Here is a 12,966-nt window from a genome sequence, read left to right on the forward strand (position 1 = left end):
TGCGGCGAAATTGGAATAATCTTGGCATTTGACAATCATATCGCAACCGATTATCAAGAGATTCTGAGGAAGGCCGAATATACATTGATTTTATTTTCATAAATTCATAAATAGCATTGGGGACGGATTTTATTTTATCGTTTATCGACATTATTTTTACGTATTTTTCCTTGTGTGCGATGGTTATGACTGGCTGAACAATGATAGAAATAAAAATCTTGTATCGATCATATCGCAACCGATTATCAAGAGATTCTGAGGAAGGCCGAATATACATTGATTTTATTTTCATAAATTCATAAATAGCATTGGGGACGGATTTTATTTTATCGTTTATCGACATTATTTTTACGTATTTTTCCTAGTGTGCGATGGTTATGACTGGCTGAACAATGATAGAAATAAAAATCTTGTATAGTTATTAACAAACTGTAGTTTGACAGATCGACTTATTGAATAAGAGTCCAATTATGATTCATATTCAGCAATAAGATTATTTGTTATGCATTGAGTGAGCCATACCTAACAAATCAAGGATGGCGCGGATGACAACGTTACCGGCGGATGATCAAATGACAGCAGTTCGAGACCCGATTTAGGAAAATTTTAAAATGATTATATGAAAATAGCAATTGCTTCAAAATACGTTCATTGGAGATCTTACTGATGTTACACCCAAAAAAATCTGCACGTTCTTTCCACCTGAAAAAATACGTAGATTTTTTCCACCTGAAATTCACGTAACTTTTACCTGATTTTCCGATAGAAATTTCATTCTACGTGAAAATCAGGTAAGTTCTACCTGAGTTTTGGATAGAATTCACCGGACACGTAAGTTTCACCTGAATTTTCTGAAGCATTAGCAGCTACGTGTGCACGTAAAATGTACCTGAAAATTCAGGTGGAAACAACGTTTAGATTATTTGGAGTGTACCATCTAGACGTTATTATTTTCGAAGAATTCACATGTAGCTGAATTGAGGCTTAGTAAAATGCTTATTAAAGGTTTAACGAATCAGTAACTAAAGTTGTTTTTCAAAATGAGATGTTGAAGTTGTATAACTTCGCCAAAATTGTGTGAACAAAGCTTGAACAGAAGTTGTGATAAGAAATAGTACAGACATAATTCAACACAGCGCTGAATTAAATCATCACACTGATGTTAGTTCAACTAGTGAATGTTTGTTGGGTAGTCTTGTCTTACGCATAACGTCAATAAAACTTCAGGGTTTTCAATAGATTCATAACGGTATTGCACAAGAACATAATGTTTGTTTTCAAGTCCATGAACAATAGCAGAACAAATGGCTAAAACACATTTTCTCTGTCATTATGTTTCTTGTAAATGTATCAAAAATAATGGAAACATAAAAGTAATCATTTTCAATTCGAATGCACAATTAAGAATGTCTATGTTTCGGTATCCTGTTTCCATTACTTTGAATACATTTAGCATAAACATTATTACAAACAAAAAGTGTGTTTTCTGATAAAAATAAAATCTATTCCTTCAGAATGGACCATAGCATAACTTTTCTAATATATATATATATATATATATATATATATATATATATATATATAATGAAAGATGTAACTGTTCTTCCAGAAAAACAAAATGGTATGTTCGATGAAAACTATCTATGAAAAGTATCGTAAATTGAAGAAATTATTAGTGCGAATGGTGTGACTACCATGATTATAAATGTTCTACTGCTGCTGATGAAATAATAACATTAATTAAAATAATGTTGAAGGTCGTCTGTTTCCTTTATTACCATAACGTAGTTCTCAATGTTATCATTATTTTATACCTATTCAGTTAATTATTGGACAAAATAATATAAAACCATGAGAATGCCAAAGTTTGAAAATATGGTGAAATAAACATGAATAGATGCTATATTTCTTCTTTTACTGGAATTTCATTCCACAACTGTGATATGGTCGCCCGTCGAGATATAGCCATTACGCACTTTCACGGTTACTAATTGGGTTGTTTAGGGGTATATATGTTTTTACATATTCTGAATCTGCATTAAAAACTGAGCCTAACCCCAAATTTTCAGAATTTTTGGAGCCCCGGAACTATTTTTAATTTGCATTTTAAATTTATATGGGACTTAAAATTTGTTCTTATGCTGCATGGGCCAACTGTCATTGTATGAATGTTAGTATCATTCTATCGATTGAAATGGCTTATTGTTTGCTGTATAAAAATGTAAATAAAAGGTTTACAAACAAAATAAAAATATGTTGGAGATCAGCAAAGCATGCTTTTTATGTTAAACTATAAAAAACCTCATATTTTTCTCAGCTTCTTCTTCTTCTTCTTGGCATTAACATCCCCACACTGGGACAGAGCCGCCTCGCAGCTTAGTTTGCATTAAGCACTTCCACGGTTATTAACTGCGAGGTTTCTAAGCCAGGTTACCATTTTTGCATTCGTATATCATGAGGCTAGCACGATGATACTTTTATGCCCAGGGAAGTCGAGACAATTTCCAATCCAAAAATTGCCTAGACCGGCACCGGGAATCGAACCCAGCCACCCTCTGCATGGTCTTGCTTTGTAGCCGCGCGTCTTACCGCACGGCTAAGGAGGGCCCCACTTGGGGCCCCATTTTTCTCTGCTAAACAACCCAATTCGACAGTTTTTCACTCCGCCGGTCTCTGGTTATAGGGTTGCTAATGTAAACTATAGATAGTAGAATCTATAGATGAGCGAAAGCATGGCTGAGTCGATTTTTTTGCCCGTGCACACGCGCATATGACGTCACAGCCCTTAACGTTTCCATTGAAATCGTGACGTCATGCTCGTTTGGAGACACGTTTGACAGTTCGTTTGGAGACAGAGGATTTATCTTCGCTCATCTATATATTCCACTATCTATAATGTAAACCATCATCATATTTCGTCATCGTCATCATCATTTCATTTTTACAAGGAACATTTGCGAAAATGAAATGAAATGATGATGATGATGACGAAATGATGATGGTTTACATGCAAATTTACCAAAACAAAGACCGAGCCGTCCACTCAAAATTTCGATCAGCTGTTCGAATCTGTCTCATAAAATGGCTTATTGCAATATAGGTATAGGGATCCTGGCCTGGCCCCCTCCAGACCTACTTGTGGCCCCCCCCCTAGAAAATTTTGAAAAGTAATTCCAACTTAGTCAGTTTTTATTTCATTTACATATTTCTTAATTTTAATTATGAATTCTATAAACATATTTTTTGTTGCGTTATCACATCTATGACCATTTGTTCAGCAAAGCATCGAAATATTTAAGTTGGACCCCCGGGAACATTTTCTCGAATTTTAAGCTAAAATCAATGCCGCTTCTAATTCAGTTGCTAGCTTAAAATAATAAATTTGTTCTGCATTTGTTTGACTAGTATCCTGGTCGCAGAAACATAAAACATAATTGTATTAAGATATAAATATTTCTGTTCTATTAAACTACCATCCGCTTCAAAAAAGACTGAAGCAACTACATCAAAATGAGCACATGTACACAAATCCGGTCAATGAAATTTCGAACGACCATTCTTTCGAAAATCTTCGAGTTAATCGCAAGATATGCCGCAAAACAGTTGATCAAATTCCTATGGAGCTTTTTGCTCTCGCTATATAATTCTGGCACAGAAAGATATAAAATTATAAAACTTAAGAATCTTTGTTACAATGACAGAAAAATCAACAACACATTCCATTGAAAGTATTAGGACAAAACTTAGGCAACCTTCGCACTCACAACAGAGATTGCATTAAAGAAATATTTTTATAATCCTCAAAAGATCTTGTTCCATTTGATTTTTTGGCGATTTCATAAGGATCATCGGAAAACTCTTTTGTGCCTGCTTTAGTTGGAATTTGTTTTTTAGGATAAAAAAAATAGATTTAGAAACCAGTTCATATCAGAAAACATTTCTTTTGCAGCACAATTCAGATCGATTTGGTTGCTTCTTAAGTCTCTTTGATTTTTGCAGAGAAATCTCTCACCTATTCAGAAAACCATAATAAAGCCTCTTCCTAACGTCAGTAACTAAAAAAACCCTATGTTATTCTGGAATTTGATTTATGACTCATAATTTTATGACTCATGAAATTTATGACTCATAAAAAACACTTTAGGATTCCAAATTTGTGTTCATCAGTACTTAACTATTTCAGCACATAGCATACATTTTGGAATTGCATGAATACTTATATTGATTATGACAAAATTTCGTGGAATTTATTCCACATCTAAAGAGTTTCAAAAATCTCAAGTTTCAAAAAAATCGAGATCTTTATGCATTAAGTAATCATGAAAATGCTTGAAAACTTTCAGAAATATACTCATATCGAATTTCATTTATAGATAATTCGAAGAAGATTCTTGAATCTTAGATTACACACTTATCCACATTTAGTAACATGGAGAAGTCAAGTTGACACAGACACAGCGTTTTGAAGCAATCAAAGCATAATTGGAAATCAATTGTATTATTCGCGATTTTTTTTATGTTAGTTCTAGGACGAATGAGCGATAAACTTAGTCAAACAATTTCTATTGCAATCCATGCGCACAGTGCTTTAAATCGTCTTTGAAAATTACATCCCACCAGCTGGTGCCATGCCCCCCCTAGACCGAGACTCTACAGGGAGAAACACGTTTACTCATTAATGGGTACTTTTTTTTTGCTATCTCTTTCCCTCTGCTGAAAAATTTACCCATTTTGAGAGAATAAGTGGATCTACTCATTAAAATGAGTAAATCCACTTATTCTCCCAAAATGGGTAAATTTTTCAGCAGAGAGAACGAGATAGCAGACAAAAAGTACCCATTAATGAGTAAACGATTTTTACCGGGTAGTTACGCCTATGAGCTTGAGTGAAACATGGCAGCCATTTCTTCCTCTCTGATGCTCTATAGGTATACCTAGAGGCCTTGATAAGAGAAACGCGGATTGACATGTGCCGCCAATCGATCCGTCAAAAAACAGCAGCCAATCGAGCAAGAGACCTGTCAGGCAGCCAAAACATCGGTTCAAATACTGAAAACGGCTAAATTCGATTTAACACCATTTATGAATGAACCAATTTTAAATGCATTTTAATTTGTTTTGCAAATCAATGATAGATTATGAAATGCAATCGTTTTATTTGTTGGATTCGATTGTCATGTGATGTGAACACATTAAATAGCGATATGTAAAATTTAACCAGGATAAATCATTTCTTCCTTTTCATGTGTTGTTCTTTGATGAAGAAGATTAGCTGCAGTGTTGGCAGAGCTACATTTTCTATCCGCGTTTCTCTTATCAAGGCCTCTAGGTATACCTATAGGTATACCATTCCGAGGGTTAATTTAAGAATTGACAAATCCAAGTGATAAAAAGAAGAAGACAAGCGATGGTGAGAAACAACAAAATCGTTCATGGCGAAGTATACGGCGGCGATTTTAAAATGTCCGTATAAATTTAAAAACCAATTCTAATTAAAAACTAATCAATGTAAAGTGCGAGAAAAATGGAAATCTATATTTTAGGTGCATCACACGAAAAAAATTTTTTTTGGGATAATGTTTTCTAAATCTAGCTTTTCATTTTTCTCGCACTTTACATTCATTAGTTTTTAATTAGAATACCTTTAGAATTTTATACGAGCATTTTAAAATCGCCGCCGTATACTTTGCCATGAACGATTTTGTTGTTTCTCACCATCGCATGTCTTCTTCTTTTTATCACTTGGATTTGTCAATACGCACCGGCGATTTTCAGCAGACAACCCGCATAATCTTGAACCATAATTCTCGGGTACTTTTTCAAAACGGCGTATGTCGCAAATTGTAAACAAACCCGTTTTCAATAGCATATGGCAGCAAATTCATCTAAAAATGTGTATACCTTCAAAGCTACATGAAAATGTGTTTTTAAAAATGTAAATCAATTTTTGCAAAACGGTGTAACATCATTGTTGAAAATATTGCACATACACCGCTTAGCAGAAAATGTACTTTAAAAAGTTTTTTCGAACAACTCAATAGTTTAAAACGTGCGTCTGGTTGTACTTTTTCATCACTGATTTCAAAATTGAGCATGTTGCTTGAATATTCTGTTTTTCGTTAAGAAAAACATTTTACGTTGTTTTTCTGCAGCAAATGTTGTTACGTCGTGTTGTAAGAGCATCATTATCGGTCGCGAGCATTTTAATCACCCGCGCAGCGCTTTCATTTTAGTTTCGTCACTTGTTTCCGTATCGGTCACTATTTTCGGCTCTCAATTTGGTTGCTGTATTCCGTACCGGTGACGTTTGACAGTTGACAGTTCATCAAATAGCAGCGCTCTTATCGCGCTACCAAATTTGGTCACCTGTCAGTCGCGCTACTGTTATAGCAGCGCGTTTAGTAGCGACCGGTAAAGTGTCAAGTAATGATACTGCGCTGCCAAACGGCTTAAACTCACCACCGGTAATCTTGCTCTAAGTGTTGCAATTTTTTTGTCGCATGTGCGTGAAACGTTTCAACTTGACGCAACATTTCGACGTATCAACAATGCAGCGTACGGAGCAGCGTAACATTTCGACGAAAGTAGCATGACCTCGGTCATGCTGACGTATCAAAACGACGTATGTGATTTATCTGTTGCAGAACGTTGTAACATATATTTTTATCAAAATAACTGAAATGTTCACACGCAGTGCAGATTTCAGGGTCAGTGACAATGAACCTATTCAAAATGTATCGTTGAGGTGTATTCAATTGCAATAAAAATGATTAGTTTCTAAATAGGAATAAAAATAAAATCTGAAAACTTCCAAGCTCATTTTCTCAGCTTGATCAAAATGTTACATACGCCGATTTGAAAAAGTTCCCGAGAATTGTACCATTTTACAGATTGTTCGTGACAATAAATAACAATAGCCCTACTATTCTGGTTGTTGTTAAAATAAAGGCTTCGACTTCGCGAATTTCTCAGTGCATGTCTAACAAAACTGATGCAAGGGCACAATGCGTTCCAGATCTCTGGATATAGTAATTTTCATGATGTCATTTCTTCTGTTTTGATTCTTCGGATTTATTATCGGTCTCATCTTTTTCGTTACCATCTGCATACGCGCGAAATGTGTTTTTGACCGTTTTGACTTTCTTTCTTAACTGAAACCACTGAAACACGATTTAGTGCTAGCTTCATTTTTTAAAGAAATATTACCTGATTTTAAGAAAAAATTAGAAAAATAATAGTAACTATTGGCTGCAAATAATAATGGTTACAACCAGAAATGCCAGAGCTTCAAAACGGAAGGCAGTTCCCACTTCAATGGTTTGTTTTATAAAGTGCATGCACTTAAATCATGCATGATTTAGATTACGAGCTTTATCACATGCTAGAGAACTGGAGAGTATCTTGATGTCAAAGTTCATTCATTTCATTTTCATTCCATATATCATGTAAGAAACCTCGTAATTTGAATTAGGCCATGGTTTATGGCCCGTTTACATATGAGCTAGTTCTAGCGGACAATGCACTATCCGACAATACTAGCACGAAATTAGCATAATGTAAACGCATATTAGCGTGGACAATTCCTGTTTACATGATGCCATAAATGTTAAAATTTATTCGCTCAGGTTCCATTGAAACGGCCCAGAAAGTGTCTACAGAAGAGTACTATCCAGTATGTTAACCCGCACCTCAAATATATTCAAAACGACGTTGGTCATCCAATAACAACGGCTATGGCCAGTTACGTTCACAGCAGCATTCTCCAGCTTCCATTTCAACTGGGCGTACTTAAGCAGGATACTCTATATCAACACTACGAGCTGACATCTTGGACTACAACGTACCCCGTTCCTCTGATAACGTATCACTCAAGCGCCAAGATGGTCATTGATCCCTTGTTAAAACTTGTGAAGGCTAAAAAGAAGCATGTGGCCACTTTGGCTCACATGAAGCTGTCGTACGGCCAGAAAAAATCTGCGTTCAAGAAAGCTTGCAAAGGCTTGGAGGGAAAATTGTATCCGAACATGGTGATCAAAGTAGCGGAGGAGATGGAAAGAGATCCGGACAAATGGTTTTCGGATTTACTGGGATATGATTACTATTTTACCGGGGGATGTCTGTCCTTGGTGGATAGAGGACAGTCAAAGTGGATGCTGCACACTATTGGTGATAAAATGAATGTGATCGAAATGTTCCCAGTACAGTTGGATGGGAATGATGCTATGGTTGACTCTGATCAGCTGCACCGAATCCAATTGAGCGAAGATGATGGGCCAGTGTACGAGATAAGCTGGGACAGAGTAGAACACGTGAGTGATACTGTTTCTGCTTCGCAAATGACCAAGACAAATGTGAAATATGCATTTAGGAGAAAGTTTAAAGTTGAAGTGTTGTTTGATGATGGCGAAATCGATCAATCAAAAGGTAAAACATGTTGGTCGGATGTTCCATTCATCAGTTGCTGCTTCCTGCAGAGACATTGCAGCAATCTAATCTGCACTTCTGATTTGGAGAAAAGACTTAAAATATGGAATTACGATAAGGGCGATTTACTGCATGAGTTACAGCTACAACAAGCAGATAATACGGATGATTGTTGGACATGTCTTCGACCCTTTGGAAAGAATCAGATAGTCTGTTTGGACAGAACATCTATCAAACTATTCAAAGCAAAAGTTAAACTAACTCTGGCCGAAGAAACCCCTATTTCGATATGGTTATGGTCTTGCGAGAAAGCTTCCAGTTTAGAAGTTTGCTTTGAAAACAAATTTCTTTTCATTGGAAGCAGTCATAAATTACTGATTCTCCAAGTAGTTTATCAAGACGCAAAACCAGCCGAGTTCCAACAGATTCTAACATTCACTCACAATTTGAAGCATTTCCCGACAATGATTCGATATAACTTGGATTCCAATCAAAACTTTTTTGTGTGGATATCTTCTCATTTGGCCGGCGATACAGTAATTTGCAACTTCTCTAAGGTACCTCCAAAGCGATTTGCAACTAACATCTTCCCCCAAAAACCATTGACAGCCCAAGAGGCATACCGCCTGGCTCGACTCAAAGGGAAATGTATTTATCCAACTGCCATATTGAGACGTCGTCTTCGGTTATGCCATTCTGGAATATCTATTATAGTCCATCACGATCGATTCCACCTATTCATGCAAAACTCGCTAGGTGACGTATTCCATCAGCAAATAATCAGTGTTTCTGAAGACGCAGGTTTTGGAAAAATTCCAGCCGCCTATCACTCGTTGATGCTCAAACTCAATCAAGAAAACCCGCCAATGGCTAAAGTAACCGATTTCAAAAACCTTCGAGGTTTCAAAAAGATATTTACGTGCACCAACCTCCACTCATCAACCATCGCAGCACCTCCGGTATCTCCATTACCCAAGCGACTACGTTGGATGCAATCCGTTGAAGAACTTCACCAATACAAAGACGTTCTGGCGCCGGAGTTGCTCCAAATATGGGGTTTTCGACCGGATGTCACAAGCGGAAAGCGAGTCAAGGGTGTTTCAACTGACGAAACGCTGAACGTTTCGGATCGCATTTCCGACTGGTTGGACACAACGAATGAAGAAGTTACGTTTGTTCGGAATAAATACAACCCAGTCGATATCCCAGCCAGTGAAGTTGTTCAAATTGGAAGCGATGACGACGGAGAAATCCTTCACAGCGTGGTAGAAACAAAAGAAGGTATAAAATTAAAGGAACAACAAAAAAAAGCAGTTGTTTCTGATGTGTTGAAATGTGCTACGCAGAAGCCTGTAGCCAAACCAGTTAGGCGGAAGTATGTTCAAGGGTTCTAATGTGGTTGTATAATAGCAGTATGGTAAGGAAAATATCTAGTCTACTAGTTTATGTTGGAAGACGAAATAAAAACTATATAAAAGTCTGCTTAGACATTTTCCCGTTTTTGTTCCCAGTTTTTATTTACCGTGACCCGCCCTAATTCCGCGCAGCGCCTAATACCGCGTTTTTAAAGTAAAATTGAGAATATTCATGAAACACTTACTAAATTTATATTTTTTTTTCGTTCAACATATAAATATACTATAAACATTGTTCACCACACTTATATTGACATTCTACTATGCTCAACGGGGAAAATAAAAAAACATAAACAAAAACGTTTGCCCCGAACTGTCAAACGTAGGCATCTGCTTAGCAAAGCTGCTTAAATTGAGTGTGAATTTGAAAACCTTTTTACTTGTGTATTTTAAAAAGTTTCGTAGCAACATTCGTGTATATTTTGTCACCACAGGTATGTTTTTCAATTAGGTAATGAAGTTTTTACAAAAAATTATCAATTTTGGTTTTTTAGTTCACAAAACAATTTCCACGGTATTAGGCCACCATCCCGCTCAGTAGTGCATAATACCGTGGGTTCAATTTCTTCAGTAAAATGGGTCACATGGCCAAGGCCTTGGACAGTGTGAGAAACGGTGCATCAATCCGCTCTGCCTCTCATTTGTATGGGATCCCGGAAAGCACCATTCGAGATAAGATAAAATTGCGATATTCAAAGTCTTCGCCTGGAGCACCACCAATCCTCAAGTATGAAGATGAAAATTGCATAGTTGATTGGCTTATTGGTATGGCTAAAGCTGGACTTCCTATAAACACACAACGCCTGCGTGCGTTTGTCGCTAAATATATAAAAATAGCGAAGATCAAAAACCCTTTTAAAACTGGAATTCCCGGAACCAAGTGGGTAGCAGGATTTTTGAAACGTCATCCAAAAATTTCACGCAGAGTTGCAAGCTCCCTATCGAAGAGCAGAGCCAAAGTATCCCCGGAGCAAATCAAGCTATGGTTTGAAGAAATCTCAGCTTACATTAAAGAGGGAAATCTGCAAGAAGCTATGAAAAAACCCAAACAAATTTTTAATATGGATGAAACTGCTGTGCGCACTATTCCAACACGGGACGTAGTGTTGGCAGAAGCAAATGGAAAACAAGTGCATACTCGTGTTGGGAATTCAGATAAGGAATCATATACAGCTCTTTTTTCCGGAAATGCTGCTGGTATGCTTGCTCCTACAATGATGCTGTTCCCTTATAAGCAAAGAGTGCCTGGCGATATATATAGAAAACTTCCGAAAGGATGGGCTGCTGGCAAAACTGATTCCGGATGGATGACAAGAGATACATTTTTCCTCTATATGCGGGATGTTTTTCATCCGTGGCTTTTGCGTGAGAAAATTGAATTCCCTGTCGTCATATTCGTAGACGGCCATTCTTCGCACGTTTCTGCAGAGTCGATTGCTTTTTGTAAAGAGAAGAATATGGCTCTTATTTGTTTACCGCCTAATACGACCCAGATAACACAACCATTGGACGTCAGTTTCTTTAGGCCGCTGAAACAGTACTGGAATCAACTTCTAGTTGAATGGAGAATTGATCATGCAGGAGACTTGCTACCACGCAGTGAAATTGCTCCGTTGCTCCACAAAGCAGTCAAAAGAATGGATAACTTGGAATCAATTCTGATGAACGGTTTTAAACGATGTGGTTTGTACCCGTGGGATGTTAATGCGGTTAACTATTCGGCACTGTTGGATAGACTAACTACTACAGAAGGTGCTACTCATGAGAATCGAGCAAATGAAGATTTTTCGAATGAACCGCAAGCAAGTGGTAACCATGCTAACTTGTTGGCAGAGGTCCAGGCTTACATGACGCAGAAACAAATTGATGTATTCAACCGAAGTGATTCTTCCAATGAGTGGTTGGGTTGCCCAGAAGAAACTGCACTTTTCCACGTCTGGCAAAAAATAAAAAAGGATCAACGTAGTCCTACCCCAACGGAAATGCCAGTACGTGTACAAGTGAGGACATCGCTGGACGCAGAACCATCATTCATTGGCTTCGGGGAATCTCTAGGTATTAGGTATAATGATATTTTTTACAATTTGCTAAATTGAAAATTTTACTATAGGTTCACCAAAGCGAAACGCACCATTAGACATGTCGTATCGCCCATCCGAACGTTCTAGAGATGCACTGAAGGAAATTTTTTGCATCCCTACAATTGAAAAGAAACAGACGCCAAACACAAAGTCTAAACCAGTACCCCCCTCGGTCGCAACTAGCGATGCTTATGAAATGTATTTGGAAAATATCGAGAACATCAAGACCACCAAACTACTGCATAAGGAAACAAAATGGAACGGCAAGAGAAGAGGAAGCTACTAGCAGACAAAAATGCCGAATCACTGAAGAATAAGAAGCATAAGAAGCAAAAATGATTATATATGATTTTTAATAATGATAAATTGAAAATAAAGTTATATAATTGTTGCTCAGTGAGCATTAATTTGAAATGTATTGTATATTGTTTTGAACAAGTCTATTTAATAACACACGGAATTAGGAACTTTTCTGCGCGGTATTGGGAATCACACCTAAAAAAAGCACGGTATTAGGCGTATGTGTATGTCGACAAAATATTATCATTTTCGCTTGTTTTGTCAATTCATTAGCACAAATTAATTTTTTTCCATAAAGAATATGAAATATTGATTGAAGCAACGCGTTGATCAATTACGATTATCGCATATTCATTTTTTTATTACCATTTTAAGTTGAACATGCTCTTAACCCCACGGTATTAGGGCATGTCACGGTACTTGAAAGATTTCCATCTTGGATGATGTCCAGATATCATCCAAACCTGTTCCGTGATTAGATTTTGGTCGATTTTGTTTTTAATTTCTTTTTTGCTTATTCTTTGTCTCGTATGAGGTGAGGCGTTTCGAATGAAGTAACATTTTTTAACCTACCTCCCATTTAAATTACACGGTCCACTATTCTCAAGTCATTCGAGTCGCAGAATAAGCACATTTTTATGCTTATTTATAGATTTCGGTTTCCGCCTCTATGTAAGTGTAACAGTAGCGACGAGAATAAAACCGATGTTATTCGTTTTTTTTAATAGCTTGAATCATTTCGCGTT

The 12,966-nt window shown here is 36.8% G+C and overlaps 2 protein-coding genes across 2 annotated transcripts; both read left to right on the forward strand.

Moving 5' to 3' along the window:
* Positions 1-7,082: 7,082 nt before the first annotated feature.
* On the forward strand, positions 7,083-9,924 carry LOC134227439 (uncharacterized). The gene is made up of 2 exons (XM_062708932.1): positions 7,083-7,317; positions 7,626-9,924. The coding sequence occupies exons 1-2, from the start codon at positions 7,261-7,263 to the stop codon at positions 9,816-9,818; spliced, it is 2,250 nt and encodes a 749-aa protein (XP_062564916.1). The 5' UTR covers positions 7,083-7,260; the 3' UTR covers positions 9,819-9,924.
* A 497-nt stretch (positions 9,925-10,421) lies between these two features.
* On the forward strand, positions 10,422-12,207 carry LOC134227440 (uncharacterized). Its single transcript, XM_062708933.1, has 2 exons — positions 10,422-11,894; positions 11,950-12,207. The coding sequence occupies exons 1-2, from the start codon at positions 10,424-10,426 to the stop codon at positions 12,204-12,206; spliced, it is 1,728 nt and encodes a 575-aa protein (XP_062564917.1). The 5' UTR covers positions 10,422-10,423; the 3' UTR covers position 12,207.
* The last annotated feature ends 759 nt before the right edge of the window (positions 12,208-12,966 follow it).

The sequence above is a fragment of the Armigeres subalbatus genome, chromosome 3 (genome assembly GCF_024139115.2).
Source record: "Armigeres subalbatus isolate Guangzhou_Male chromosome 3, GZ_Asu_2, whole genome shotgun sequence".
In the NCBI taxonomy this organism is placed as follows: domain Eukaryota; kingdom Metazoa; phylum Arthropoda; class Insecta; order Diptera; family Culicidae; genus Armigeres; species Armigeres subalbatus.

Excerpts from the sequence above, each read along its gene's own strand:
- LOC134227439 (XM_062708932.1), top strand. The coding sequence starts at position 7,261 with ATGGTTACAACCAGAAATGCCAGAGCTTCAAAACGGAAGGCAGTTCCC. Across the intron at positions 7,318-7,625 it reads AGGCAGTTCCCACTTCAATG|GTTCCATTGAAACGGCCCAG; the intron begins GTTTGTTTTATA and ends TTATTCGCTCAG.
- LOC134227440 (XM_062708933.1), top strand. The coding sequence starts at position 10,424 with ATGGCCAAGGCCTTGGACAGTGTGAGAAACGGTGCATCAATCCGCTCT. Across the intron at positions 11,895-11,949 it reads TGGCTTCGGGGAATCTCTAG|GTTCACCAAAGCGAAACGCA; the intron begins GTATTAGGTATA and ends ATTTTACTATAG.